This window comes from Sander lucioperca, chromosome 2, assembly GCF_008315115.2.
Source record: "Sander lucioperca isolate FBNREF2018 chromosome 2, SLUC_FBN_1.2, whole genome shotgun sequence".
NCBI classification, from domain to species: Eukaryota; Metazoa; Chordata; class Actinopteri; order Perciformes; family Percidae; genus Sander; species Sander lucioperca.
Genome location: NC_050174.1, coordinates 10,081,128 through 10,104,989, shown reverse-complemented (window position 1 = coordinate 10,104,989; position 23,862 = coordinate 10,081,128). Strand labels below are relative to the sequence as shown.

The 23,862-nt window shown below is 39.2% G+C and overlaps 3 protein-coding genes across 3 annotated transcripts; 1 reads left to right on the top strand and 2 right to left on the bottom strand.

Annotated features, from left to right (window-relative positions):
- Positions 1-360: 360 nt before the first annotated feature.
- mpeg1.1 (macrophage expressed 1, tandem duplicate 1) lies at positions 361-3,544 on the bottom strand. The gene is made up of 2 exons (XM_031309065.2): positions 3,042-3,544; positions 361-2,660 (listed from the first exon to the last, which is right to left on the bottom strand). Exons 1-2 carry the CDS (start codon positions 3,489-3,491, stop codon positions 975-977), a joined length of 2,136 nt encoding a protein of 711 aa, XP_031164925.1. The 5' UTR covers positions 3,492-3,544; the 3' UTR covers positions 361-974.
- A 2,951-nt stretch (positions 3,545-6,495) lies between these two features.
- On the bottom strand, positions 6,496-7,382 carry LOC116056863 (protamine-like protein). The gene has a single exon (XM_031309247.2). The coding sequence runs from the start codon at positions 7,311-7,313 to the stop codon at positions 6,744-6,746; it is 570 nt and encodes a 189-aa protein (XP_031165107.1). The 5' UTR covers positions 7,314-7,382; the 3' UTR covers positions 6,496-6,743.
- A 2,156-nt stretch (positions 7,383-9,538) lies between these two features.
- Positions 9,539-16,723, top strand: tspan36 (tetraspanin 36). Its single transcript, XM_031308679.2, has 7 exons — positions 9,539-9,748; positions 13,745-13,936; positions 14,164-14,238; positions 14,359-14,454; positions 15,086-15,235; positions 15,568-15,651; positions 15,986-16,723. Exons 1-7 carry the CDS (start codon positions 9,689-9,691, stop codon positions 16,064-16,066), a joined length of 738 nt encoding a protein of 245 aa, XP_031164539.2. The 5' UTR covers positions 9,539-9,688; the 3' UTR covers positions 16,067-16,723.
- Positions 16,724-23,862: the final 7,139 nt, after the last annotated feature.

The following is a 23,862-nucleotide window of genomic DNA, read 5'->3' as shown; positions in this document are numbered from 1 at the left end:
CTTTACTTTTGCATTTTGTACTGACCTCAACACTGCAGTGTAAATATGATTTCTGTCATGATGTGTTTAATATTGTGTTTGAGTCTAGCTTAAAGATATAACTTATTTGATAAGCTTGCAAATTAAAAAAGGTGAATACTCATAGCGCAGATCTGTTACAGGACTGATTAACTGATTACTTTGCTTAAGTGACCGCTGGCCAAGGCATTTCTTTAAAGAATTTAGGGTGTTTCTTATAGGAAAAGAGACATACCAATCATAAACATAATATAGAGTTTAATAAGAGTTTAATTGACATTGACATTTATACATACTGTCAATTAGAGTAGCGTGATACAAAAAGTTAAGCACAAAACATAATCAATCCTTAATCTAACGCTTCTTTTATTAATATATTCAGGAGAAAAAAGCCTTCACCAAAAGTTAATCAACTATCTGTAAATAATATTTATTAACAGCATGTTTTGTGAATGGTACTAGGTACAAAGCATGCAGGTTCTTAAATGGGTTTATATACATGACATAATGCATCTTGGCCTCATGAGGGCAGTATTGATTCACTGTTGCCTTGGAAAGCACCTCTGCTTTGTGCCATTTGGTGATTTCAAAGGCAGATTGCTGTTTCTTAGATCAGACATAATATGATAAAGTTTTTAATATGCAGAATACAAAGTTTACTTATGCTAAGCAACGGCTTAAATTACACGTTACTAAGAAAAAAATGTCTACCAATAAATGTATTGTTTAAATAATTACATTTATTTTCCATAGCAGTTGTTAAAATGTGAATTGCTTTCATAGACAATTCAAAAGAATAATAAGTCCAACTGATTCAAACTAGAAGCCCTTAAACATGCAAAAAAGTCCACCCTGTAAGATGCATGACAGTGATTTCTGAGGTGACAAGCAACAAGGAAGTTGGTAACAAAATCTGACACACCAGATTTAATTTAAAGTCTCTGCGTGCCAAGCCTTTAAGCCTCAGCTTGTTGTGCTTCCCTCTCTCCTCCTTCATCACGGTCAACCTCACCACCTATTGCCTCATATCCTCTAGCTGGCAAAAACACAGACAGCCTCCTCCTCCTCTTCACCAGAAGAACTGCCGCTATGACCACCAGCACCATCATACCCATCACCCCAAATGCTACCCCTGCCTTTTCACCACTAGACATCTGACTCGATTCTGGGTTAATCTTCCGTAACATTTCCTTGATTTCCTCTGGTTGTGCCAATTTCCACGCCTTGGTCTGCCCCACTCTGACCCAGCTCTTATCTCCTTCTGTCATCACCATAACTGTGTTTGTGGATTGCATGCTGACAAGTGGAGGTTTAGTGAAAGGTGGCAGATGGATCGGAAGCAGCTGCCCACCTGTGAACAGTCCTGACTGGACACAGTAAAGAATTTCACAGCCATCACTCACTGATGCAAGGTGCTGACTGAACTTAGGAGGGCAGCGACGTTGATCCCCTGCCAGCGGGTTGTTTGACTGACAACTGAAGAGGCCTCCGAATGGTACAGCGTATCTGCTGCCAGTTTCATAGTCATTACTCACACAGATCACTTGGCCATCTGAGAGAAACTTTACTGGAATAAAGTTTGGGGGGCAGCTTTTGGCTTTGGTGAGGGGGTTCAGGAGAGAGGGGCTGTATATGCCTCCAAACAGATAGCCTGAGTTGTCTGGGGCCTCTCCTCTTACAGAGCACCAGAAGGTGTCGATGCGAGCAGAGCGAACATGGTAGTTGTCCTGACACACTTGACGATTGCAATGTGAAAGGCCCAAAAACCCACATCTATAGCGTTCGTTATGGCAATCGTAGGATGTGTAACCCTGCTGTCTGACTTCTGATCTCAGTAAGGTGGCAGAGTAAGGCGAACGACAGGAGAAGGCCCCTGTTTCAGGGTTTTTCTGGGCCAGGACATCACATAGTGGGCCTGCATCTGAACTTAAATAAGTGCACTCTTGATAGACACCACCAAAACTGAGGTTGGTAGCGGGGCCCTCGCAGGATGCGTCATCACTGTTGGCTTGGAAGTTGAAGTTCTTGGAGTTGACATCGACACATCCAGGTCGCGTGTTGACCTTGTAGTATCGCTCTACGGCCTGACTCACTGCAACAGCCACTTTGCCAACTGTAGGCTGTGGCAGATCAGGGAAAGTGTTGATGTTTATAAAGTGGTGTAGGGGAAATCCTGACCTATCAATAGCAACCAGGTTGTTCCTGGTACTTTCCTGCCACTTCTGCAGAGTGATGCCAGGATAGAAAGGTGTGCCGCCACCATGGCTTTGGATAAGAGAGTACTGAATATTGGACTGATATGCTTGAAGTGATGAGCTCTGTTGGGTACTTTGACTGCTTATGTCAAACTTGAGTTTGTCAAAAAAGTTAAGGCCTGCCTGTGCTTTGATAGAGGAACTTTCTGATAAACTGTCCGATACATATGAAGAACGGAGGTAGTCTTCCTGCACCAAAGTAGCCCCAGCATCGACACTAGTGATAACATGAGTTCCATAGTCCAGCACCATCTTCTCTGAGAGATAGGCTGCGTTCCTTGTTTGGTTGTTTTCAATTGCGTTGGCTATCTCTTTGGCTTGTTGAGCAAAACGTGTATCCAGAGTGAAGTCTGGATAAGCCTTAACCGTGTAGATGAAGTTACGAACCTTTGAAGAAAAAGATTAAATATCATTATGTTATCATTTATTTGTATTGCCTTTTCATTTTGTATTCCTTTTCTTAATTTACTATTTAAGGTGACATCTGTCACATCTGTCCAGGAACTACGCATAATAAATAGCCTTCTGACTCACACTGGCACATTTACAGACGTTGTGTAATGTGCACTGTCTATGTTAAATAGGCCTATAAATAGATAAAAATCAATCAACATTTTTATCAACCAAATTATAAATGATCCATAGAGTAGTAATTTTTTATTTACATAAACAAAATATTTGTAAGAGTATTTTAGCCTTGCATTCACAACCACTGCCACAACTATATGTGCCTTTTATTCATCCAAACTATGTAAAATAGAAACTTACTTGCACTCTGGCTGTAGTTGAAGAGTCTTTGACTTGATGGGTTTTCATCCTCTGGTTCTCTGTAGAAAATTTGCCATTCAGCACAGAGAGAAATGATATGTCAGCATTTATGCTGTAAGATGTAGAGCTTTTCTGCTCCAGCCAGGAGCTGATTATCTCTGAGTTTGTCTCCACACCCGTCTCCTTGTGGGGGATGACAAACACCTCATCAGGGATGAGGTAGAGCCCGTCCTCAGTGGTCTGGCACTGGAAGTAGCTGAGGTTCATGACTCGACCCGTATCCATGTTCCGGAGGTTGTCCCAGCCTCCGCCCGGCAGCACCTCCAGTGCTGTGATGGAGAGGTTGGTGGAGGCTCGGCATTGTCTGAGCCAGTTGGTGGGGCGGCTAATAGGGACTGAGAAGCCGACATTAAGGAGAGAGAGAGCCAGGAGGGTCACTGCTGCTTTCATGATGACTGTGTCAGAAAGGGCTAAGAAGACTGTATATAGGGTTCATACAAAGTTCCTCTTTCTTTTATGCAGTTTATCATATGATCAACCGGAACATCTAGTTTAAGAACTGGTGGGGGAGGATGAAGTTTTACTTTCATTTGCAAGTCTGCTTTTTTTTATCCCAAAGTATATATACTCCAGGCTACTTATTAACAGAAAAGAAAACTCTGCTGGCCAAAATGGGATTTTACCTGAATACTCTTCCCTAAATTATGACAGGTAAAAAATACCTTCAAAGCATAATATAACCATATTTAAAGGCAATATTCTAAAACCAACAATAAGAGCCAAACCTGAGTTGTATATTACTGCAATTACTGTGATTTATATTATCCAATCATTCAAGTGATTTAAAGATGTGATTTCTCAGTTAGTTTATCTCTCTCTCTCTCTCTCTCTCTCTCTCTCTCTCTCTCTCTCTCTCTCTCTCTCTCTCTCTCTCTCTCTCTCTCTCTCTCTCTCTCTCTCTCTGTCTGCACACAAAAGGATGGTTGAGGAAAAGGGGAAACAAAACTTAAGCTTAACATAAACAGAGCAGACCAGATGCTTTGGTTGATAAATGCTCTGCTTTACATAGTTTTTCTGTTTCTGAATAAAATGTAAAGATACAATTGTTCACAGACATCCTCTTAATAAAGGGAACAGAAAACAACATATACCTAAAAGGAAGTGGTTGTGTTTTCACATGTTTGTGAACAGTCACATGAGTATGAGTATGTCACTGGGAATGTCCGGAGAATTTCCAACCCAACATCAAGCCTCAGATTGAATGTTATAGGCAAACTACAAAAGTAAACACAATACATGTAGGAATACACTTAGAATTAGAATTACAAAAAATGCAACATTTAAAGCAATACTGTATAAGTAATATAAGTTTTGTATTATATCACGCATGGGGAATTTTCCTTTTTTGTCATTGTATATTTTAGGTTAATATGTGACATGGCATAAATCAGTAATGTTCACACTTATCAGGCCGCACTCCTCCCCCATCCCACCTCTGAAACATGTTTAAACTGACAGGATCACAGGCGATAAGACTCAACAATACACTGTAGCTTGTTGAAAAACTGGTTCTTGTTTTTTTTTTATCTTTCAAGTGACTGATTAACTGGTCTGTCAATAAAAAAATACCAGTACAACAATATATGTAATATATGTGTGTTTCTTACTCATATGTAAGAAAATAAGTTTTTAAAAAACCGTAAGATACATGTAACTGCACTACTTGTTTACTACTTGTTGTTACGTCTTTGTTTATTGACTTATTCAGTGCTAACGTTTTTCAATGTATTACGTATTTGTATTTTTAGTTTAATTAATAGACTCACTAAAACTTTTCTAGTTTACATTAATATTTGGCATTTTAACTATCCTCACACACATAGATAAAATATCGAATTCAATTTGACAGATTCTGTATATTAAGTTCCACAAGTTTTTATGGAAAAAGTTAAATTTGGGTTGCAAACAAGGAGAACATCGTATTTTTTAAATTGCTCCACGGTTGCCACATTTTACCTACAGTAAAATATGACCTAATGAAACCTGACCTGAGGTGAACCTTTCCGGCCAACTGCGGCTGCCACTGCTTAATGATTACTAAACCCGGCCAGTAGGTGGCAACACGAAACCAAACAGCTGATGAACTCTTCAGCTGTGTGATTCACAACATACCTTCGCTTTACGGATTCAAGACTTCATTACTCCGGCATATAGTATCATTAAGTCTCGTATGGATGTAGATCATGCTTTTGTCAAGCTTGTTCTCACTTTCTTTTATAGATGAAATACCACCTGCCTGTTCACCTGGAGCTTATTCTCATCCCAAACTCACTCAAAGTAAACACTATTTCATCTGTCGCCTAACTTCTATCATAACCTTGGATAAGGTGATTATACTCGTCCGCCGGGCAGAATGATCGCTTCACCCGCACTGAAACCCTGGCATGTGGTTTTTCTGCTGGAGATAAGAGGACAGCGAACACGGCTCGTCACGCCCGTCAAGCCTCACTGTGATGATTAGCTGCCTTTGGCAAGCTGCTGGCGAGTGTCACCCATAGACTGTATAAAAACTATACAGTGTGTCACCAGCTGCTGTGTTATGACCAGCCTGGTCATGAGTACACAATTCAAACTGGTACAAACAAAAACATTACAAATTGTAGTACAGTAGTAAAAACTTTCTCTTTCTCAGCATATGTCTGTTGGCGACAAAAGTCGTATGCTACTGTAACGCAGAGTCAGATAGCGTTTCTCTTTCATGTAGCCTAAGCGTAACGCATAAACACGTTTTATTCCAGATCAGTTGTGACCACAATAGCTGTTTGTGTCCGCCACACAACAAATACTTTTAGTGTTCAAATGTGTATGGATAGATACACAGTGCTGGACGCCATGGTTCCCGTGCGTAACGGTGCGTAAAAGCACCACTTCAAAACGTCCCGCGCGTTCTTCTGCGTGACTGTATATCAGGCAAATCAACGCTGTGTCCTTAATCACCCCCCTTTTCACTCAGCCACTGCTCCCTATATGATGGACCGGGCTGGATGGACACTCAATAGTGAGCAGTAAAAGCAGATTTTGGAATACTAATCATCATCATTCTGCGTCCTTACTGGCAGCTGTAGAGACGCACAATGGTAATTTCCCACATTGCACTGTGGGATTGTTAATAACAGAAAGTAGTGTAGTTACATGCCATGGACACTTAACCACAGAATACTTATATTTCTGAAATACTGAAGTTAGTGGTGCTGAATAATAATATAATATTAATATGTAAATAATTCACTTGTAAAGGCTCAATTAGGTTTTATTTTTTTCGTTTTATATTGTCTACAGCAGACATTCTTACCCAGATAGTTCTTTTATAAAAAATAAAATATAAAATGTTATAAGCTATATCCAGTTTGTCATTTCTTTTTTCATAACTGAGATAAAATCACATGACACACTATACATTAAAATAGGTTTATTCTTTTTTTACAATTTCTAAATCCAATTCTTTACAAACCATGGCATATGGTGTCAGAGAAAGATGTGTCACAACAGCAGGTTCAGTGTTTTCCATTATAGAAAAACTGTAAAATAGGTAAAGCAAGCTCAAGTTCTCGGAATGAAGGCAGAATTTTGGCCCACACGTTAGACGAGTCAAGCGTCGCCAGAAAGGCGTTTAGTCTCATTCAGTGTTCATTAAGAGAGTTTTCACTTCTTGGCAGCAGCCCTGGTCCTGGTAGACTTGGCCACCCTGCTTTTGATCTTGCTAGGACTCTTTGGCTTCTTGGCTTTCTTGGCCGCAGCGGGCCTCTTTGCTTTCTTCGGACTCTTTGCTTTACTCTTTCTTTTCTTAGGTGACTTCTTGGCTGCTGGAGTGGCACCTCCGGCTGCTTTCTTGGGGCTGGCCTTCTTGACCTTTTTCGCCTTTGGCTTTTTCTTCTTCACCACCTTCTTCTTCCGAGGTGTGGGGGGCTTCTTGTTCAGCTTGAAGGAACCGGAGGCCCCGATGCCCTTGGTTCGGAGCAGGGATTTGCTGGCCACCAAGCGTCTGATGGCCATGAGGATTCTGGCTTTGTTTTTCACCACATCGTATCCTCCGGCCTTCAACGCCTTCTTCAGGGCTGCCAGGGACACGCCGCCGCGCTCTGTGGACGCGGATGCAGCCTTCAGTATCAGCTCTGACACTGTAGGACCCGTCTTCTTCCTCTGAGACTTGGCTCTCTTCTTGGGAGATTTGGCCTGAGCCGCCGAGGGCAAAGCACTCACAGCAGAAGACATTGTGTTAATGATAATGCCAGGATCAACAGATTGAGAAGGCGAGTTATCTCTGCTTGCCCTCTTGACAGCTTCACGCTTTATAAAGCCCCGGTGAGAACCGTGTAGAGTGAGCCTCGCCACCACAGTGCGCCTCTTCTCTGTCAATCAAACTTGATCAAGTTTGTGTTTTCTCCAGCTGGATTATTCTGTAAAACCCCTGCGTAAAATATTGAATATCCATATAAAAAGCAAATCATATGAACAGGCGTAATTTTAACTGTCTATAACAGTATTTTTATTTAATCAAATATATTAAAGTTAGTTGTGTAATTACAGGCTGACAGTTGTGAAGCGTAATTTGATGAGTGCATTTTGAACATTTTAACAAGGTTAAACCCTCTAAACAAACAAGTACAGACGTCTATAATTAAATAAGCTTAAATAGTAATGTGTCTGATATACTGGCTCCAAAACCTGGTTTTATTTCAGCCGTTTTTGCCAATTGAATTCATTTAAAGATGACCAAAGAAACACAGTTGCCTTGCAGACCCACCACCACCATCGTGTGCTCAGAATAGATATAAACTCCTGAAATGCAGAGGCAGGACAGTTGTAATGAAAATGCGAGGTGGAAAAAAAGTTAAATAGCTTAACAGAAAATTACTTTTTATGTCATCATATGTTATATAGGCTAGTGGAAATATTACTGTGGGCTACTGTAGGTCTCCTCTGTGGAGGGAGATGGGCCTCTGCCAGAATAAGAGTTATCAGTGGAGCGGCAAGAAAAACGAATTTAAGATTAATTTCCCGGGTCTTTTTGAACTTTCCCCTCTCTTTATGAAATGACCAGTGATGGATGCATTTGTATTAGTATGCATGCATATATTTCAAACCAGTTTTATCGTATTACAGTGCCAGTCTATGTTTGACAACCACTTTAAACATTTTATAGGACATGATGCCATAAAGAAAACGTAATTATTCCATTATGCGTTGTTAACAGCAATATTCTCTGCATATATAATTAAAGTGCAAAGGAATTAATGAAGCAATGGCAACATAGTGTAGCTATATTTCATCTGACTGCATTTTTTTCAATCTGTTATTTTGGTAAATGAACAGTACAAAATACTCCAGTATAGTGGGATAGTGTTAAGGATTATTTGAAATATGAAGTTCAGTCAGATTTCAAACATAAAATAGTATTTACTCCATTTTATTTATTATTTGTGCACAATCAGTAATCTAATCTTGACCAAATTACAGGTATTTTCACATAGATTATAAAATTCAATAGTTTGACTTATTGATGAAAAATATTTTGTTATTATTATTATTATTATTATAAATGCTGTTTTTTTCTGATGTGTTGATGTGTGGGGGGAGGTTGACAAATGTAGTCCTGCCTTCTGTAGTGCACTGATAGCGCCTCCTCCTGTTTTACACACACACACACACACACACACACACACACACACACACACACACACACACACACACACACACAGAGAGAACAGTACAACAGAGTGAGTAAAATTAGCTTGAAGAAAAAAATGCAGTTATGCTTTCAAATAGCTTGTCAGTGGTAAGTCAGCCCACTGAACATCATAGATGTGTCATTTCTCTGTAGAGGAGTGTAGATATACTGGGCTGGAGTGGAGAACAGAGAATGAAGCAAACATATCAGATAAAGTTGTAATAATCTAATTTGGGAACGTCCTTTTACCTTCTTTATCACTACTCTGTATACAGCTTGGATCAGATTTTGTTGTGACTGCCATGTTGTCCCCATTATTAAACCAAAACTTTACTTGGGCAAAGAGTTACTGAAACTGTTGTGGGTTTTTCTTTTTCTACCAGCACTTTAAATGAACAAGTAAGGAATATTGTACATATTTCACTTACAAGTGACTCCTTTTAGATTATTTGCTGTTGTGGTTTGAAAAGTATAAAGAGCAGCTGTTACCTTATATTGTGCTTGCTCAAACTTCCATAATAACTAGTAACTTGAGTCAAATGTGTCAGTGGATTAAATCACAAGCAGTGCCACTGTGATACAACTAAAAGGCATTCACTTCAGCAGATACAGTAGAAGTGTTAATAACCATTGTTTAGTAGCAGTAATTTTCCACTGTGACTTATTCCCACAGTGGTTTTTTGTATTCATTTTATGAGATCGTTGCTCTGAACTACTAGGGGGGTGGGGGTGGGGGTGGGGGAGGGGGTGGGGGAGGGGGAGGGGGGCGGGGCTTTGCTCTCATGTGATCTCACAGTCACTGCAGACCGAGAAAACTTGTGACCAAAACAGCAGGAGAATTAGCTCTGCGATACAAAAAAAAACTATACCGCAGCGACTCCACAGTCCTCTTTCAATCCATTCATCACCGCCAGACAAGATGGACTGCGGTATATTCACCTCCAAGACCGTCCTCCTCTTCCTCAGCTTGATATTTTGGGTAAGGCGCGGTGTTATTTCTCCACCTGCAGAGATTTGAATTCATACTGGCGGCTTTCTAGGAGGGATAAATTAAACGTTTTTGGTGTGGCTTTCCAACAGTACAAATTTGCCTTTTTCTGTCAATCATTGCTACTGCCTACTATTATTATTATTATTATTATTATTATTATTATTATTGTGTAGCCAGTTAGTCATGTGCGCTTTAAGGTCTACATCCTGGAAATCAGAGTTTTGACCTGGTCCTGGTCCTGCCCCAGATTTTTGGACAGCACAGTCCATATCGCTATACTGTACTTCCTCATTTTTACTGTATCCTCATATAAGTCGCATCATTTTTTTTTTTTTTTTAAGTCAAATGATTCCTTTAAGGCTATGAGTAACATTTCCCAATAATGTGAATTTAAGTCCAGCTGAGGTCAGTGGGATCACTGACTCAGCGGATATAGCTGCGACATTGTCAGCCAGTCAGCTTGAACTCTGACTCCTTATCAAAGTTTGACCAGTGTTCATTGCCTGGCTTTGTATCTTGTTGGCTCATATTAGCTACTTCATCATGTCTCTCCCCAGTTGTCAACTCTCCTCTGTCTCCTTCAGAGGTAATAGGTTTTGAAGGGACCCAGTAAACATTTGTGCATGTCTGTGTAATTTGATTACTGTGAGAGAAAACTGGCCTGTGTGCCTGTGTATTTACAAGGGGAAACATGGGCATGGTTTATCTCTTCAGTTCAAGTATCCACATCCACTTTTCACTTCCTTATTCTCTTTTCTTTCCAGTCTAATGCTTTTTATTTCTCTGTGTGTAGAGACACATGCATTCCTCCATCCATCACTATATTTCAAAATCAGTCTTTTCTTGTTTTCTCACCAGCTAGGCTTTACTCCCAACACATTCCTACCACAGGCAAAGTGCTGCCACATGCAGGGTTAAAGCAGTGAAAATTGAATGAGAGCTCACCTCTCATTTGTAAAACACATATCTCAAAGCATCACACACATCTGGATTTGTCCTGTTTTCTCAAACAGCTGCAGCTCAGTTAGGTAGTCTGTCAAAGCTGCTAAACTAAACAATTCAAAGTCAATGTATTAGAATCGAATAGTGAGCATCCACCTTCTAATTCATCAGGCCAAGACTCTCAAATAGCTGTGTGAGTTAGATTTGTTTTTTCATCAGCTTCACCATCATTGCTGAATTTCATCAAGCCACTCAAGGCTCTCAGTGCTGGTTTACACTGTGAGATAGTGCACATTTTAAACAAGCTAACAATAACTTGGGCATAGGAGAGACTTTTTGAGAATTGAGTATAATTATTCATAATTAAAACAATATCTATAATAAATTATGCTTTTAAACTCGGCCTGTCCCACTGGCAGGTCTGTCATATTATGCAGCTAAACATTGTACCAAACCAAAAAGTCTTCTGAAGACCCCAAAGTTTCAAAAGATGGTTGATATTTATAGCAAAAAAATGTGTTTAAAATTTCTACTAAACAATTAGAATATTCCCATTTTGTGTAATGGTCCTGTCCTGCAATAAAATTGGATTGCGTAATTAAAAAAAATATTTTTTCTAATAAAAGTGGGTGATTTAAGTGGAAAATCATGAGTTTAAAAGATCAATGTGTTGAGAATGTTTGGAAGCATAATTTGCAAAACGTACAGTGTGTCGGCCACCTGGAACCTGTTCTAAGATACAGTATGGACCTGCTAAATACATCTGATCAAGAGACATCGCCTCAGAGGTTTTTCACATTCCAGAGAGGCGGCACCATGCATGGGTGCTATACATTGTGTAAGCCTCTTTGTGCTGCTTGTTAGGCACAAGATCAGAATTTCTGGAAAGATTAGGGGTAAGCGGAGGAGGGGAAGGGTGAGCTGGGTGTAGAGTAACTACCCCACAGGGATCCCGTGACTGTGGTGTGATTAAGAGAAGTGAGTCATGAGGCTGAAGTAGAGGATGAATTGATTGTTAGGCCACACAAAACACACATGCTCACATACTAACAAAGATAAACGCACAGTCTATACCTTGCATTAGCACGGGGGAAGTGAAACTGAAAAAGATACTAATCCGCAGACACATGAAGGGGGATTTCTGACTTTAAGTAATAAAGGGTAGTGGCATCATCTTTTTGCCACACATTTTCCAGCTATTATTCAAAGGGAAATCTACTATCAACCTATTCTCGTATTCCGGCTGCATATAAAAGCAGGATTTACACAAACTGTTATATTTGAGTCTAATCTCATTTGCAGTTTAAATTCTGAAGTGTTATTTATGTAGCTTTACGTAATCGGTTCCATTGTTCTTTTTCCTACCCTATTACTGGGCTTCTTTTATCACAGACTGGAGTTTAAATCAAGTCTGCTACAGTGAGTTTCAAAGGGCAAAGGAAGTCAAGAGTGCTGATTATGAGATCATTACTTTAGTGCCATTGTTTTCTTAACAGTTGTCTCTGTTCTTGAAGTTTCTGTAGTTGTCTGTAAAGTGTATGCGCAAAAAAGGCCCATATACATGCAGTCTTATGATTGATGAGCTCACTGCTGAAGCATGATCTGTAGAAAAGTGGTGATGATGGTGTGACTTAATGCCTAATCCACATCTGACAGACCATCAGTGACATTCACAGCATGTGTTCATCACATGAGATCACAGCAGATAATGATGGGAGAACAAATATCTTTGTGCTTTATCGCAGTGCATCAACAAGCAGCTGATCAAGGTTATTTTGCTTACTTTTTTTTAATCAATCAACCAATCAATCAAAATGTATTTATATAGCACTTTACATCAACCAGCAGGTATCCAAAGCGCTTTACATCAGGAATCAAGTATAAAACAACATATCAGAAAAGGTTGCAAAGAAACAGGAGAGTGAAATTGTCACACCACTACTACGTAATAAAAGCCAGTGTAAACAAATAGGTTTTGAGTTTGGACCTAAAAAGAGCTACATCCGTAATAGTGCGAATATCAGTGGGTAACTTGTATTGTACTGATTCAGACCAACATAAAGAGCATTACACTAATCCAAACTTGAACTAATAAAGGCATGAATAGCCTTTTCTAGATCGTGCCTGTTCAGGAAAGGCTTAACTTTAGCCAGGAGACGAAGCTGGAAAAAGCTCATTCTAACAACATTACTGATCTGCTTGTCAAATTTCATGCTGCAATCAAAAGTAACCCCCAAATTTTTGACAGCTGACCTAGTGTATGATGCCAGAGCTCCCAAACTCAAAGCTGGACCATTTTGCGTGCCTGAAGTACTGAAAATAATACACTCAGTTTGATCTTCGTTCAAATTAAGAATGTTTTGTGAAAGCCACAACTTAATATCATTAATACAACTAAGCAGGGAGTTTAGTGTGACACAGTCACTTGCTTTTATAGGCAAATACATTTGCAAATCATCTGAATAACAATGAAATGACAGGTTGTGCTTGCCAATAATAGCTCCGAAAGGCAACATATATAAAGAAAACAGAATGGGGTCAAGAATGGAACCCTGGGGTACGAGAGAGGAGCAGCTGACGATGAGAGGTCACCAATCATGAAAGAAAAGCTCGTATTTGTCAAATAGGAGCTAAACCATTTAAGTGCCGAGCCTCGGATGCCTACACAATGATCAAGGCGAGAGAGGAGGACTGCACTCCTCTCCTCCTACTTTTTTTTTAACTATGTCACGTCAGCAGAAGAAGACCAAACTGACTGACTCAATGAGTGGATGAGTGATTGGCTGTTTAATTTACACTACAGAATATGAACATGACACTTTCAACTACAGCACAGAGAGAAAAACATCTAAATATGCTGAGGTTTGATTATTCCCAGAATAACAACTATGTCTAATATACCGAAAAAAGGGAAAACTAATGTCTTTTAATAATAATCAAAACTGTGTTCAGTGTTTATTCTCACCATAACCATATTGCTAACTTGTCAACTGTGAATTAACACCTTGATGTGTAACATATGATGTGTTCTCCTCCTCGCAGGCTGCAGGAGCAGCGTTGGCCTACGTCGGTGCCTACGTGATCAAGAGCTATGACAACTTTGACAGTTTCATTCAGGACAAGTACACTTTGGTCCCAGCAGCTATCATCATTGCCATCAGCGTGGTGATGTTCATTTTTGGTCTGGTGGGATGCTGCGCCACAATCCGGGAGTCCAAAGTCGGACTTAGCTTTGTAAGTGTGTGTGTGTGTGTGTGTGTGTGTGTGTGTGTGTGTGTGTGTGTGTGTGTGTGTGTGTGTGTGTGGCCTGAAGGTGAAAATGCATCTGCAAACAATTACTGTTTCAAGTTACAATGTTAGTCATTATTTTTCATGTTTCATTTTTGTTTCCCTTCAGCTTTTGTTTATCCTTTCATTCTATTTTACTCATTCAATATCTCAAATTTTCTTCCCCCCCCCAGTTCTTTCTGATCATCGTGGGGATGTTTGCAGCTGAAGTGGCTGCTCTGGTATTAAGCTTCATCTACCAAGGCAAGGTGAGTTACAGATAAACGTTCTCTGGCAGGCAATGTTTGCTGCTGACAGTAATTTGTGTGCCCATTAGTAAAGTACACAGCTGCCAACAATGTATTTCTTTTTGTCTTGTGTCTGTTCAGATAAACGCAGACCTGGAGCGCTCTATGAATGAAGTCTTCATAAAGTATGATGGACAGGACCCAGAGACTAAAGCTGTTGACTATCTTCAGACTCAGGTTGGTGTTATATTCTACTCTATTTAAATAGCTTGTTTTCTCAGTTGTACTTTCACTCTATTCAACCTCTTCCGCTTTGCTTGCATTCTCTCTTGCATGCTTGCTTTCATTTCCTTCTCTTGTACTTTCAATTCACTCCTCAGTCTTGCTCTCTCTTTTTTACCTTTTAAGAAAAGGTAAGAAAGAGAAAAAAAGAAATTTTTTGTTGGTGATTTATTTTGTATTTTTCCTGTGGATAACTGTATATCAATGTCACAGTATATGGTCAAAAATATCATGCTATGTTGCTCATGCTAGCCTGCCCTGATGTTGAGGTATTTACTAAACAGACAAATAAAAATAACGTCTACTGCGCTCTCCACCTACATGCTCCTAATACACCATATTCACACCTCTGAGTCTGAATGCAGTAATAGAAGATAAAGCAGGTTGATTGAAAGTGTGAAGAAACAAGACTGCCTCACATCGCACAACCTCATATAACTCAGATAACTTGTGTACTGTAACTCGCTCAACAAGGTTGATGATGTAGTGTCACCCTTTCCTTTTATCCTTTTCACTGTCATATATATTTTGTTTTGAGTTCTATATTAACTCTTCCTACTCCTGTTCTCTCTTTGTCTCCTTGCAGTTGCAGTGCTGTGGTGTGATGAATTACACCAGCTGGTCCAACACTACTTGGTTTAGAAGCCACAACAACACAGTGCCTCTGTCCTGCTGTAAAAACAGTACCACACAGTGCACTGGCAGACTGGACCAACCAGACCTGCTTAACATACAGGTAAATCATACAGAAGCACACTTTCCTATTTTGGATTTTAAATAACATGTCGAGTGTACATGTGGTTAGATTGGGATTGTAAGCTGTTTATTTGGTTTTGTTTCATAAATGCTTTTAACTGCTTCTCCAACTGTGACTTTGAGAATATTTTGAAACTGTAACTATCTTACATTGTATAATTTTTAATGATTTTATGACTCAAAATATAAAATCTGCAAAATCAAATGATCTCCCACCTCTGTGGCAATAAACCAAGAGCTACATTTCAGACCGACATTTGTCAGTGTACATGTACAGTATGTGCACTCACTGTACTTGTGCATGTATTTTAGGGTTGTGAGGCGAAGCTGGATCGCCTCCTACAGGATGTGTTGGGTTACGCCATGCTGGTCATTCTGGCCTTCGCCATCATCAAGGTAAAGGTGGTCACATACATGTTCACATATAGTTTAGCAGCTGTGTAGAGCGTTACTGTAAATCCCACTCTGAGAGTGGGACTGTGCAGTGAGTGACACATCAATTGCTGGTGTATTTTGGAGGAATACCAGGCTACATAATATACTCCTCCGTGCCATGTACCTCCCAAGTGGATGGAGTGCCTTATCTAGCACTAATTGTGTGAAATGTTGAATAATCTATTCAAACATAGAAACTAAAGTAGTTGAGTTTGTCCCATCACTAAACACAGGAAGCTGCAGAGAAACGATTTTAGGAGCTTGTGTCTGATTACCTTTATCTCTCCTGTTGCAGTTCTTTGGGATGCTGAGTGTATGTGTGATCACCTGTAAAAGTGGCAGCCAGAGGAGCGGCTACCAGCCTCTGTATGCCTGAACCACTTCCTGCAACCACCTACCACCTCCTCATTTTGTTTGTCTAGGTTAGCTGACCACTCACTCAGCAGTGTACAAGTTTTATTTAGATAATGGCATATAAAGTATACACAAGTGGCAGACCTTGTCCCAATCTAGAGTGGATATTACCAGAGCATTCCTCCACATATGAAATCAGCACAAATGTTCCTCTGACTTGTTAAATACTTTTGCTGAATGTGGTTTTCAATTTTGAGTTATTGTTTAAATTTCCCTCTTTGGAGATTTTTATGATAACGTTTTCCTGAGTAGCCAAAGGTTTCTGTACTGTCTGACTTCAAACTATATTTTAAGCTTTAGTGATTGTGAACGAAAGGACAGTGGTTTAATGCCTTATTTAGGGTTGCAATATGTATAGCCAACTGAATGACTAAATACAGTAGCTATATATATCAATATATATATATATAAAGTTCTATGGTCAGTTAACTGTATTAAATTAAGCTACAGTTCTACATAGATAGACTTTTGGTTGTGTTTATTATGTGTTTCTAAATTAAAAAGGTGAACATTTCACAATAATTTGGAGTTCAGTCCAGTTATATCACATTATTGTATTTTACTGTTCGTGTTTTTAACATTTTGTAATTTACCATATTAATAAATATTTATAGATAGGCCATACTAACAGTTGCTCACATATTATTATGTGTTATTATGAAACTAGGAGGAAACAGCAAACAGTTGCAGAGTGTACATTCAGAGCACAACATTAAACATGTCCCACGTCATGTCTTACCTCCTGACTCTGCTGATAAAGAGGCCCTTAGTGCCGTACATACAGAAGATAGGAGTGTTCATCTTACATAAGCCTTGTCAGTGTTCATAAAGATAACTGAGAATTCAATTCAATTTTATTTATGGTGTCCAATCCTAATAGTAGTTATCTCAGGACACTTTCCAAATAGAGTAGGTCTTTCCAACACTCTATAATTTACAAAGCAGCAAGCATTCGGTGCCACAGTGGCGAGGAAAAACTTCCTTTTAACAGGCAGAAACCTCAGACAGACCCTGACTCTTGGTGGGCGGCCATCTGCCGCTGTCGGTTGGGAATGTAAACTCATGTCCAGGTTCATTACCTGGTTAACAATCATCACAGCACAGATTAAAGGATAAGTCACCTGTTGATTTTAACTAACCTAATTCATTAGTTTAATTAAAATGTAAAGTATCTCTTGACCTTTTTTTTTATTAATGATACAGTCAAACCAGCTATGTATCAAGCTAATTGTCTCCCCTTCTGCCAGTCCCAACCTCTGTAATGAAAAAATATCCATTAGCATCAACTGCAACACTTTTGTGAGTGTAGTTGCAGTAACAAAGAAAGTCCTGCAGGGGGTGGAAAAGAACCTGCTCTGAGTTAAAGTTAAAGTTAAACCAGCAGTTGTGGCGGTGAAGGGACCCAAAAAAACAACTAATATTTACCCTCTGCAGAGGTAGTAAATTAGTTATAATATATGTATATTAAAGGACAACATGCATGAATGCAGGAAGTCTGTTTTCAAACAATGGAATAAATATGATTTTTTTTTTTTAGGTGTTTTAAAGTTTGAAGAGACACTAAACAATTATCTACTTCGTATTGATAAAACTTTCATGACATTTGGTACTTGTTTCAATTAATTGCTCTACATGTGCTTAGCGTGTGTGTGTGCGAGCGAGCACACGTGTGCGTTTGTGTGTGCGCATGCATATGCGTGTGTGTGTGTGTGTGTGTGTGTGTGTGTGTGTGTGCGCGCTGCTGTGTTACCGACCTGAACCCCCCTGATGTAAATGACCCTGCTGCCCTGTCTCAGTCTGTGTCCCTCTCATATCTCTCGACTGCATATCTTATTCAGTCTTATTCAGTTATTCAGTATCCTCGCTGCTCCGGACTGTGTTGACATTTAGACAGGCCGGCCCTTTTTAGAGAGAACTGTTGGCACACACACGGCTAGATAACCTTGTCAGCTCCCTCCTTCCTTAAGCTGCCTATTTCTCCTGTCTGTCTTTCTCTCTCATGTCTGTTTATCTCTATCTGTTTCTCAGCTCACCTTTTCTCTCTTGTCATTCATCTTTTTTACCGGTTTCTTTCGTCTTTCCTTTTTTTACATTCAAGGTGAATTTGCATCTCTATCTCCTACCAAGACCACCCATCTGTTTTCTGTTCTCTGCTCTTCTTCCCTCACTCTGTAGTATCTCAAGTGTTAACACTTGATATCAGGTGGTGCAGCGAGAAACATTGTGCTCTTTCTCAGTAATGCTGTGTTCTTTGAATGATACAAATCCATCTGAACAGAGCAGCTGTCTTTTGAAGACCAAGCATATTAACCAAGAATATTATTAGTTTCTGTTCTCAAACATTGGCAGCTTGCTCTATATGGGCCAGCGCAGTGAACTCTTACTTAGAGTCAAGTACTTTCTTCTGTTGAGGCATCCGATCACAAACATGACAATTGGCCCATGTGTGAAGTGAAACAGTGAGACCTTTTTTTTTGTTTTTGCTCCAGTTGTAGATCTGGGTGGGTATGGATGTTGGGATGTAGGATTGCGTTATGTTTTGATGTTTTTTCTTGGTTTAATATTTGAATGAAACGCTATTAATAAGATTGTCAAAAAAGATTATAAGGTAGTAGACCAAGCTTGTAAGAGAAAACTCATGCACCTTGTTGACCCCTTCTGGCTTTCTGATAAAAACTTTTTTAATCTCAAACCAACTTTAAAATAATGTCATGGTTTATACTTTTAAATTATATATATACTCAGCAAAAAAAGAAATGTCCTGTCACTTTCAACTGCTTTTATATTTTAAGCAAACTTAACATATGCAAATATTTGTATGAACATTAAAAGATTTAACAACTAAGACATAAACTGAACAATTTTCACAGACATGTGACTAACAGAAATGGAAAAATGTGTCCCTGAACAAAGGGGGGGGGGTCAAAATCAAAGGTAGCCTTCATTATCTGGTGTGGCCACCAGCTGCATTAAGTACTGCAGTGCATCTCCTCCTCATGGACTGCACCAGACTGGTCAGTTCTTGCGGTTGTTTTTGCCATCCTGTACCTGTCCCGCAGATGTGATATTCCGATGTACCGATCCTATGCAGGTGTTGTTACACGTGGTCTGCCACTGCGAGGATGATCAGCTGTGCTTCCTGTCTCCCTGTAGCGCTGTCTTAGGCGTCTCACAGTAGGGACATTGCAATGTATTGCCCTGGCCACATCTGCTGTCCTCATGCCTCCTTGCACCATGCCTAAGGCACGTTAACTCAGATAAGCAGGGACCCTGGGCGTCTTTCTTTTGGTGTTTTTCAGAGTCAGTAGAAAGGTCTCTGTACTTTCCTAATTTTCTTATAACTGTGACCTTAATTGCCTACCGCCTGCAAGCTGTTATTGTCTTTTCGACCGTTCAACAGGTGCACGCTCATTAATTGTTTATGGTTCTGCAGTTCTAAGCATGGAACACATAGTTTAAACCCTTTACAATGAAGATCTCTAAATGTATTTTGATTTTTACAAAAATATCTTTAACATACAGTGTCCTGAAAAAGGGGTGTTTCTTTTTTTGCTGATTTTATATACAATGAATATGCTGAGTTTATATACAATATATATATATATATATATATATATATATATATATGAGTGCACATTTAAATATCACATTTGTAGTCTTTCAAAGAAATATTATATATATATATAATGTTTATATGGTATTATAATGTAATATGATATAATATTATATGATATAATAAGGTTTGAGTCAGATTTTCTTCCCTGTGTTCAGACTTCCCTGTCTGTCACCTTAAAGTTAAAAAACAAAGAACTAAAAGGTGTTGAATTCACAGGGGTAAGAGCTGCTTGTGTGTATAATTTGCCATTGTAGCATTTGCTATTCCCACGAGTCATCTTTGCACAACTACAGATGTGCCCTCGTCTGTCTATCTCTTTCCACTTTGGGCCATCACATCTCTGGAAACAAATTCATCACACACCAAGCGAGCCGATCAAGCCACGTGTCACGTGGAAATTTCAGCCTGACCTCTAATTTATTTATTTCCTTCCCTACTTACACATGGATCTGTTGGAGGGAAGTAATCTGAGGAGGACACACACAATACTGCTGTGAAGGTACATCGACAGAAGGACAGGAAGTTTCTCTGTGTCTGTGTAGAGATCAGAGGACGTCCAGTCAATTCCTTCATCACTTGCATAACATTTCTAATACTAAATGCATTTCCTGGATTTGTTTTGTTCCATATCTGTTAGTTTCTACCAGCAGCTATCATCATCCGCGTCAGCGTGGTGATGTTCATTTTTGGTCTGGTGGGATGCTGCACCACAATCCGGGAGTCCAAAGTTGGCCTTAGCTTTGTAAGTGTGTGTGTGTGTGTGTGTGTGTGTGTGTGTGTGTGTGTGTGTGTGTGTGTGTGTGTGTGTGTGTGTGTGTGTATGCCACCCACCACCAACACTGCGATGTCTCCATTTGTCAAATGCTATCAGTGTTATTAGAGAGTGCAGAAATACAGAAGAGGAACGGAAATACAGCACAGAGAACAACGAATCAAGTGAGCACCAGCAGTGGCATAATAGTATCCCTGTCACCTATAATTTTCTTCACTTAAAAGATATTAAATTATCCTGACTGCTGATCCCTCTTCTTTTCTTTCTATAATATTTTTCCTTTTCTCTTCTTTGTGGTTCTTTTCAGTGTTTCTTGTGAGCAGTACTATTTAAAAGATACCAGTGATTGTATCTAGTTTTTGGCTAACCTCCAGTGGCTAATGACTTTCCCTCTGCCTTCAGCTACTATTGAATTTGAAGTACTTATAAAAGAACCTGTGTTACTCCTCCCCTTGGAAATAGTTTCAGGGAATTTAAATCACAGGTGTCCCAAATTACTCAAAAATGCTAACAAGAGGTTATTTTGTAACTTTCACATATAGCTGGTACATTAGAGCAGTTTTTTCCTGCCATCTCTCTATTTTTATGAAAATAAGATGATGAAATAGTATGTGATTTTAAGAACACTGAGCAATTTTGAAAGGGAAAGAAATTTTTTTAACTTTTATTGCAAAATAGTATTCATTGCGTAATCGTCCCTGTAGTCTTGCATTGCCACAGCGCTGTAGAGTAAGGTCTGGCTATACCACAGATACATTCTAGGATCTGAGAAAAAAAAAAACGCTCTGGGTTGATGCCTTTCTTTAAGCCAATCACAATCAACAATGGTGGCCCTGCAAAATGGTCTCCGGAAGGAACTTGTTTTGTTGGAACATTTGCACCCCGCAAAAGAAAACGCCACATACAATATTAAATAAAAATAACTATTCACACAATACAGTAACATGGGCTATTTAAATTAGCCAGATACATGATTACCAGTGGCTTACCAGTGTATTGTTGTGTGTATTTTGTTTATAGCAAATCCCCACCAATCGGTCCAAAAACATCCCAATTAGATGTAAATGCCATAAACATATTCTTTGTAAATCTTTACAACCATTCCCCAAAAGAACCAAGCAGGCCTGCCTTATTGCACAATCCAAATTTTATTCAAAACTTGCCATTTTCAGCATGTAGCTTGATAGCTTGAAGTTTGTTGTTGTTTCCCAAAGCGAACAGAGTTTGAGAACAGCAACACACAGAGAGCGGCGGGTGAGGGAAGTGGCTCACGCGCCAGACACATCACGCTCCAGATGTCAGGCAATGTCAGACTACAGAATAAAAACATCTAAAAAAAAGACTTTGCTCTGATGCAACAAAAGTATTTGACAATTTCCTTTTCACTACATTCCACTTGTAAGCCTGTCTTATCTCACCGACACACAGGAGAAAGAGCAGATATGCACCTGGAAGATGTAAAGTCTCTTTGAATCCAAGCAGCTTCACTTTAGTTACATCATAACGTTGTACAGGACAGTTGTTCTTTTGGGAAGGGATACATTTCTGTGTCACTTTAATTTCTCCAATAGCACCAACGCTCTGGTTACAACCTCCCCACTGTAATAAAAAAGGAACCACTGACCCATCACCTAATGTCTTGCATTTAGCAAATTATTCATCAGATTTCTGCAAGACACAAATTCAACTAAAAGTGTCCAATGAAATAAAGTAAAAAGACTTTGACGTCTCCTAGGTTGGTGAGAGATGAGAGACACTACTGTGTTGTGGAGCCCCATTACCTTAGATATCTCCCATTTTGTTTTCATTTTCACATGTATGTCCTTAATGAAGTGGAAATAGCAAACATAATTCAGAAATATCCCTGTAACTTTCCTCTGCTCTTCTCATTGATGGAGCCATAAGATCAGGGTGTCACTTTACACTGGTTCATTACCTTGTGTGACTTGTTGGTCTCTGTTAACTCCTGTTAGCCTCTCTCTTTTCTGTTAATCCTGGAGCACCTCGGCATAATAATTATTATATCCTCCATGACCTGTTATCTTCCTTTCTGTTTCCCTCACTGCACTGACACTCATAGGGGACCCTAAAGCTAATTAGGGTTGAGACTGGAGGGGGGTTCACACAAATAACATACTGAAGAGGAAAGGCTGGGACCATTGTTTTATTGTTTAATTCCGTCACCCCAAACGCCTACCGGCATCCTTTTAATATCTTGTTTTAAGATTTTTATAAGGATGTTTTATATTTATTCATGCTCTCTCCACCTTTACGAGGGCCTAATACCCATGCGGTGCATCAATTTCACACAGTTGTATGGGGTTGTCAGAAGTGGTTTCTGGAAAAGTAAGAAATCATAAACTGAATTGAAACACTTTGCAAAGATACTCTTTTATGGAATATGACAAACCATTGATATATCAAATTGTAAGAGTAGTAGAGTAGTCATTTTTTCATTGTTGACTTTAGTTCTTGTAATGACCATTGAAAAAAGTAAATTTTTCTTTTGGAGTTTTGTGGAACAACAACTGGGCTTGTTGCCTGTAAAGTGTGAAATTGTTTAATTTCATCATGAAGTAATGCACTAGAAATAATCTCAGACAACACACAATAGCTGCTGTTTTGATTTTTTTTCTTTTTATGGTAATGAAAAAGTGGCACATTTTACATAAATGGTCATTTCCAGTTAAACCCAACGGTGTAGACCTTCTACAGATCTCTTGTACATAAACAAACTGTTATTTCTCATTGGGGGTCCTTGATATGTGGTGGCATCCTTGCTGCTGTAAAAATATGAATTCACTATGAACAAAGGATCCTCTATGGGCTAAAGCTACCTCTCTAGGGGGATCTCAAATCATGCCAGGATGGTAGATATGGTAATGATCAATCTATAATAATCCAGCTACAAGAAGGTGGAGGCTGGTTTGGGCTGTCCTGAACTACAGAGTTAACTACATTGACTCATATTATATATATTTGATTTATGAGTCCAGTTTAATTGTCACAAGTACTACTATATATATATGCAGAGAGATTAGTAGTACTTGTGACTCATAAATCAAACCATATGTAAAACCAATAGAGTGCACATTTAAATATCGGATTTGTAGTCCTTCAAAGAAATAATAAACTGGGATATGATGTTTATATGGTATTATAATATAATATAATATGATATATATATATATATATATATATATATATATATACCACCTTAAAGGTAAAAGCAAGAACTAAAAGGTGTTGAATTCACTGGGGTCATTTGCCATTGTAGGATTTGCTATTCCCTTCCATATACATATATATATAAATAGAGAGAGAGCGAGAGAGAGAGAGAGGGGGGGGGGTTATCATCCATGGTGCAGAG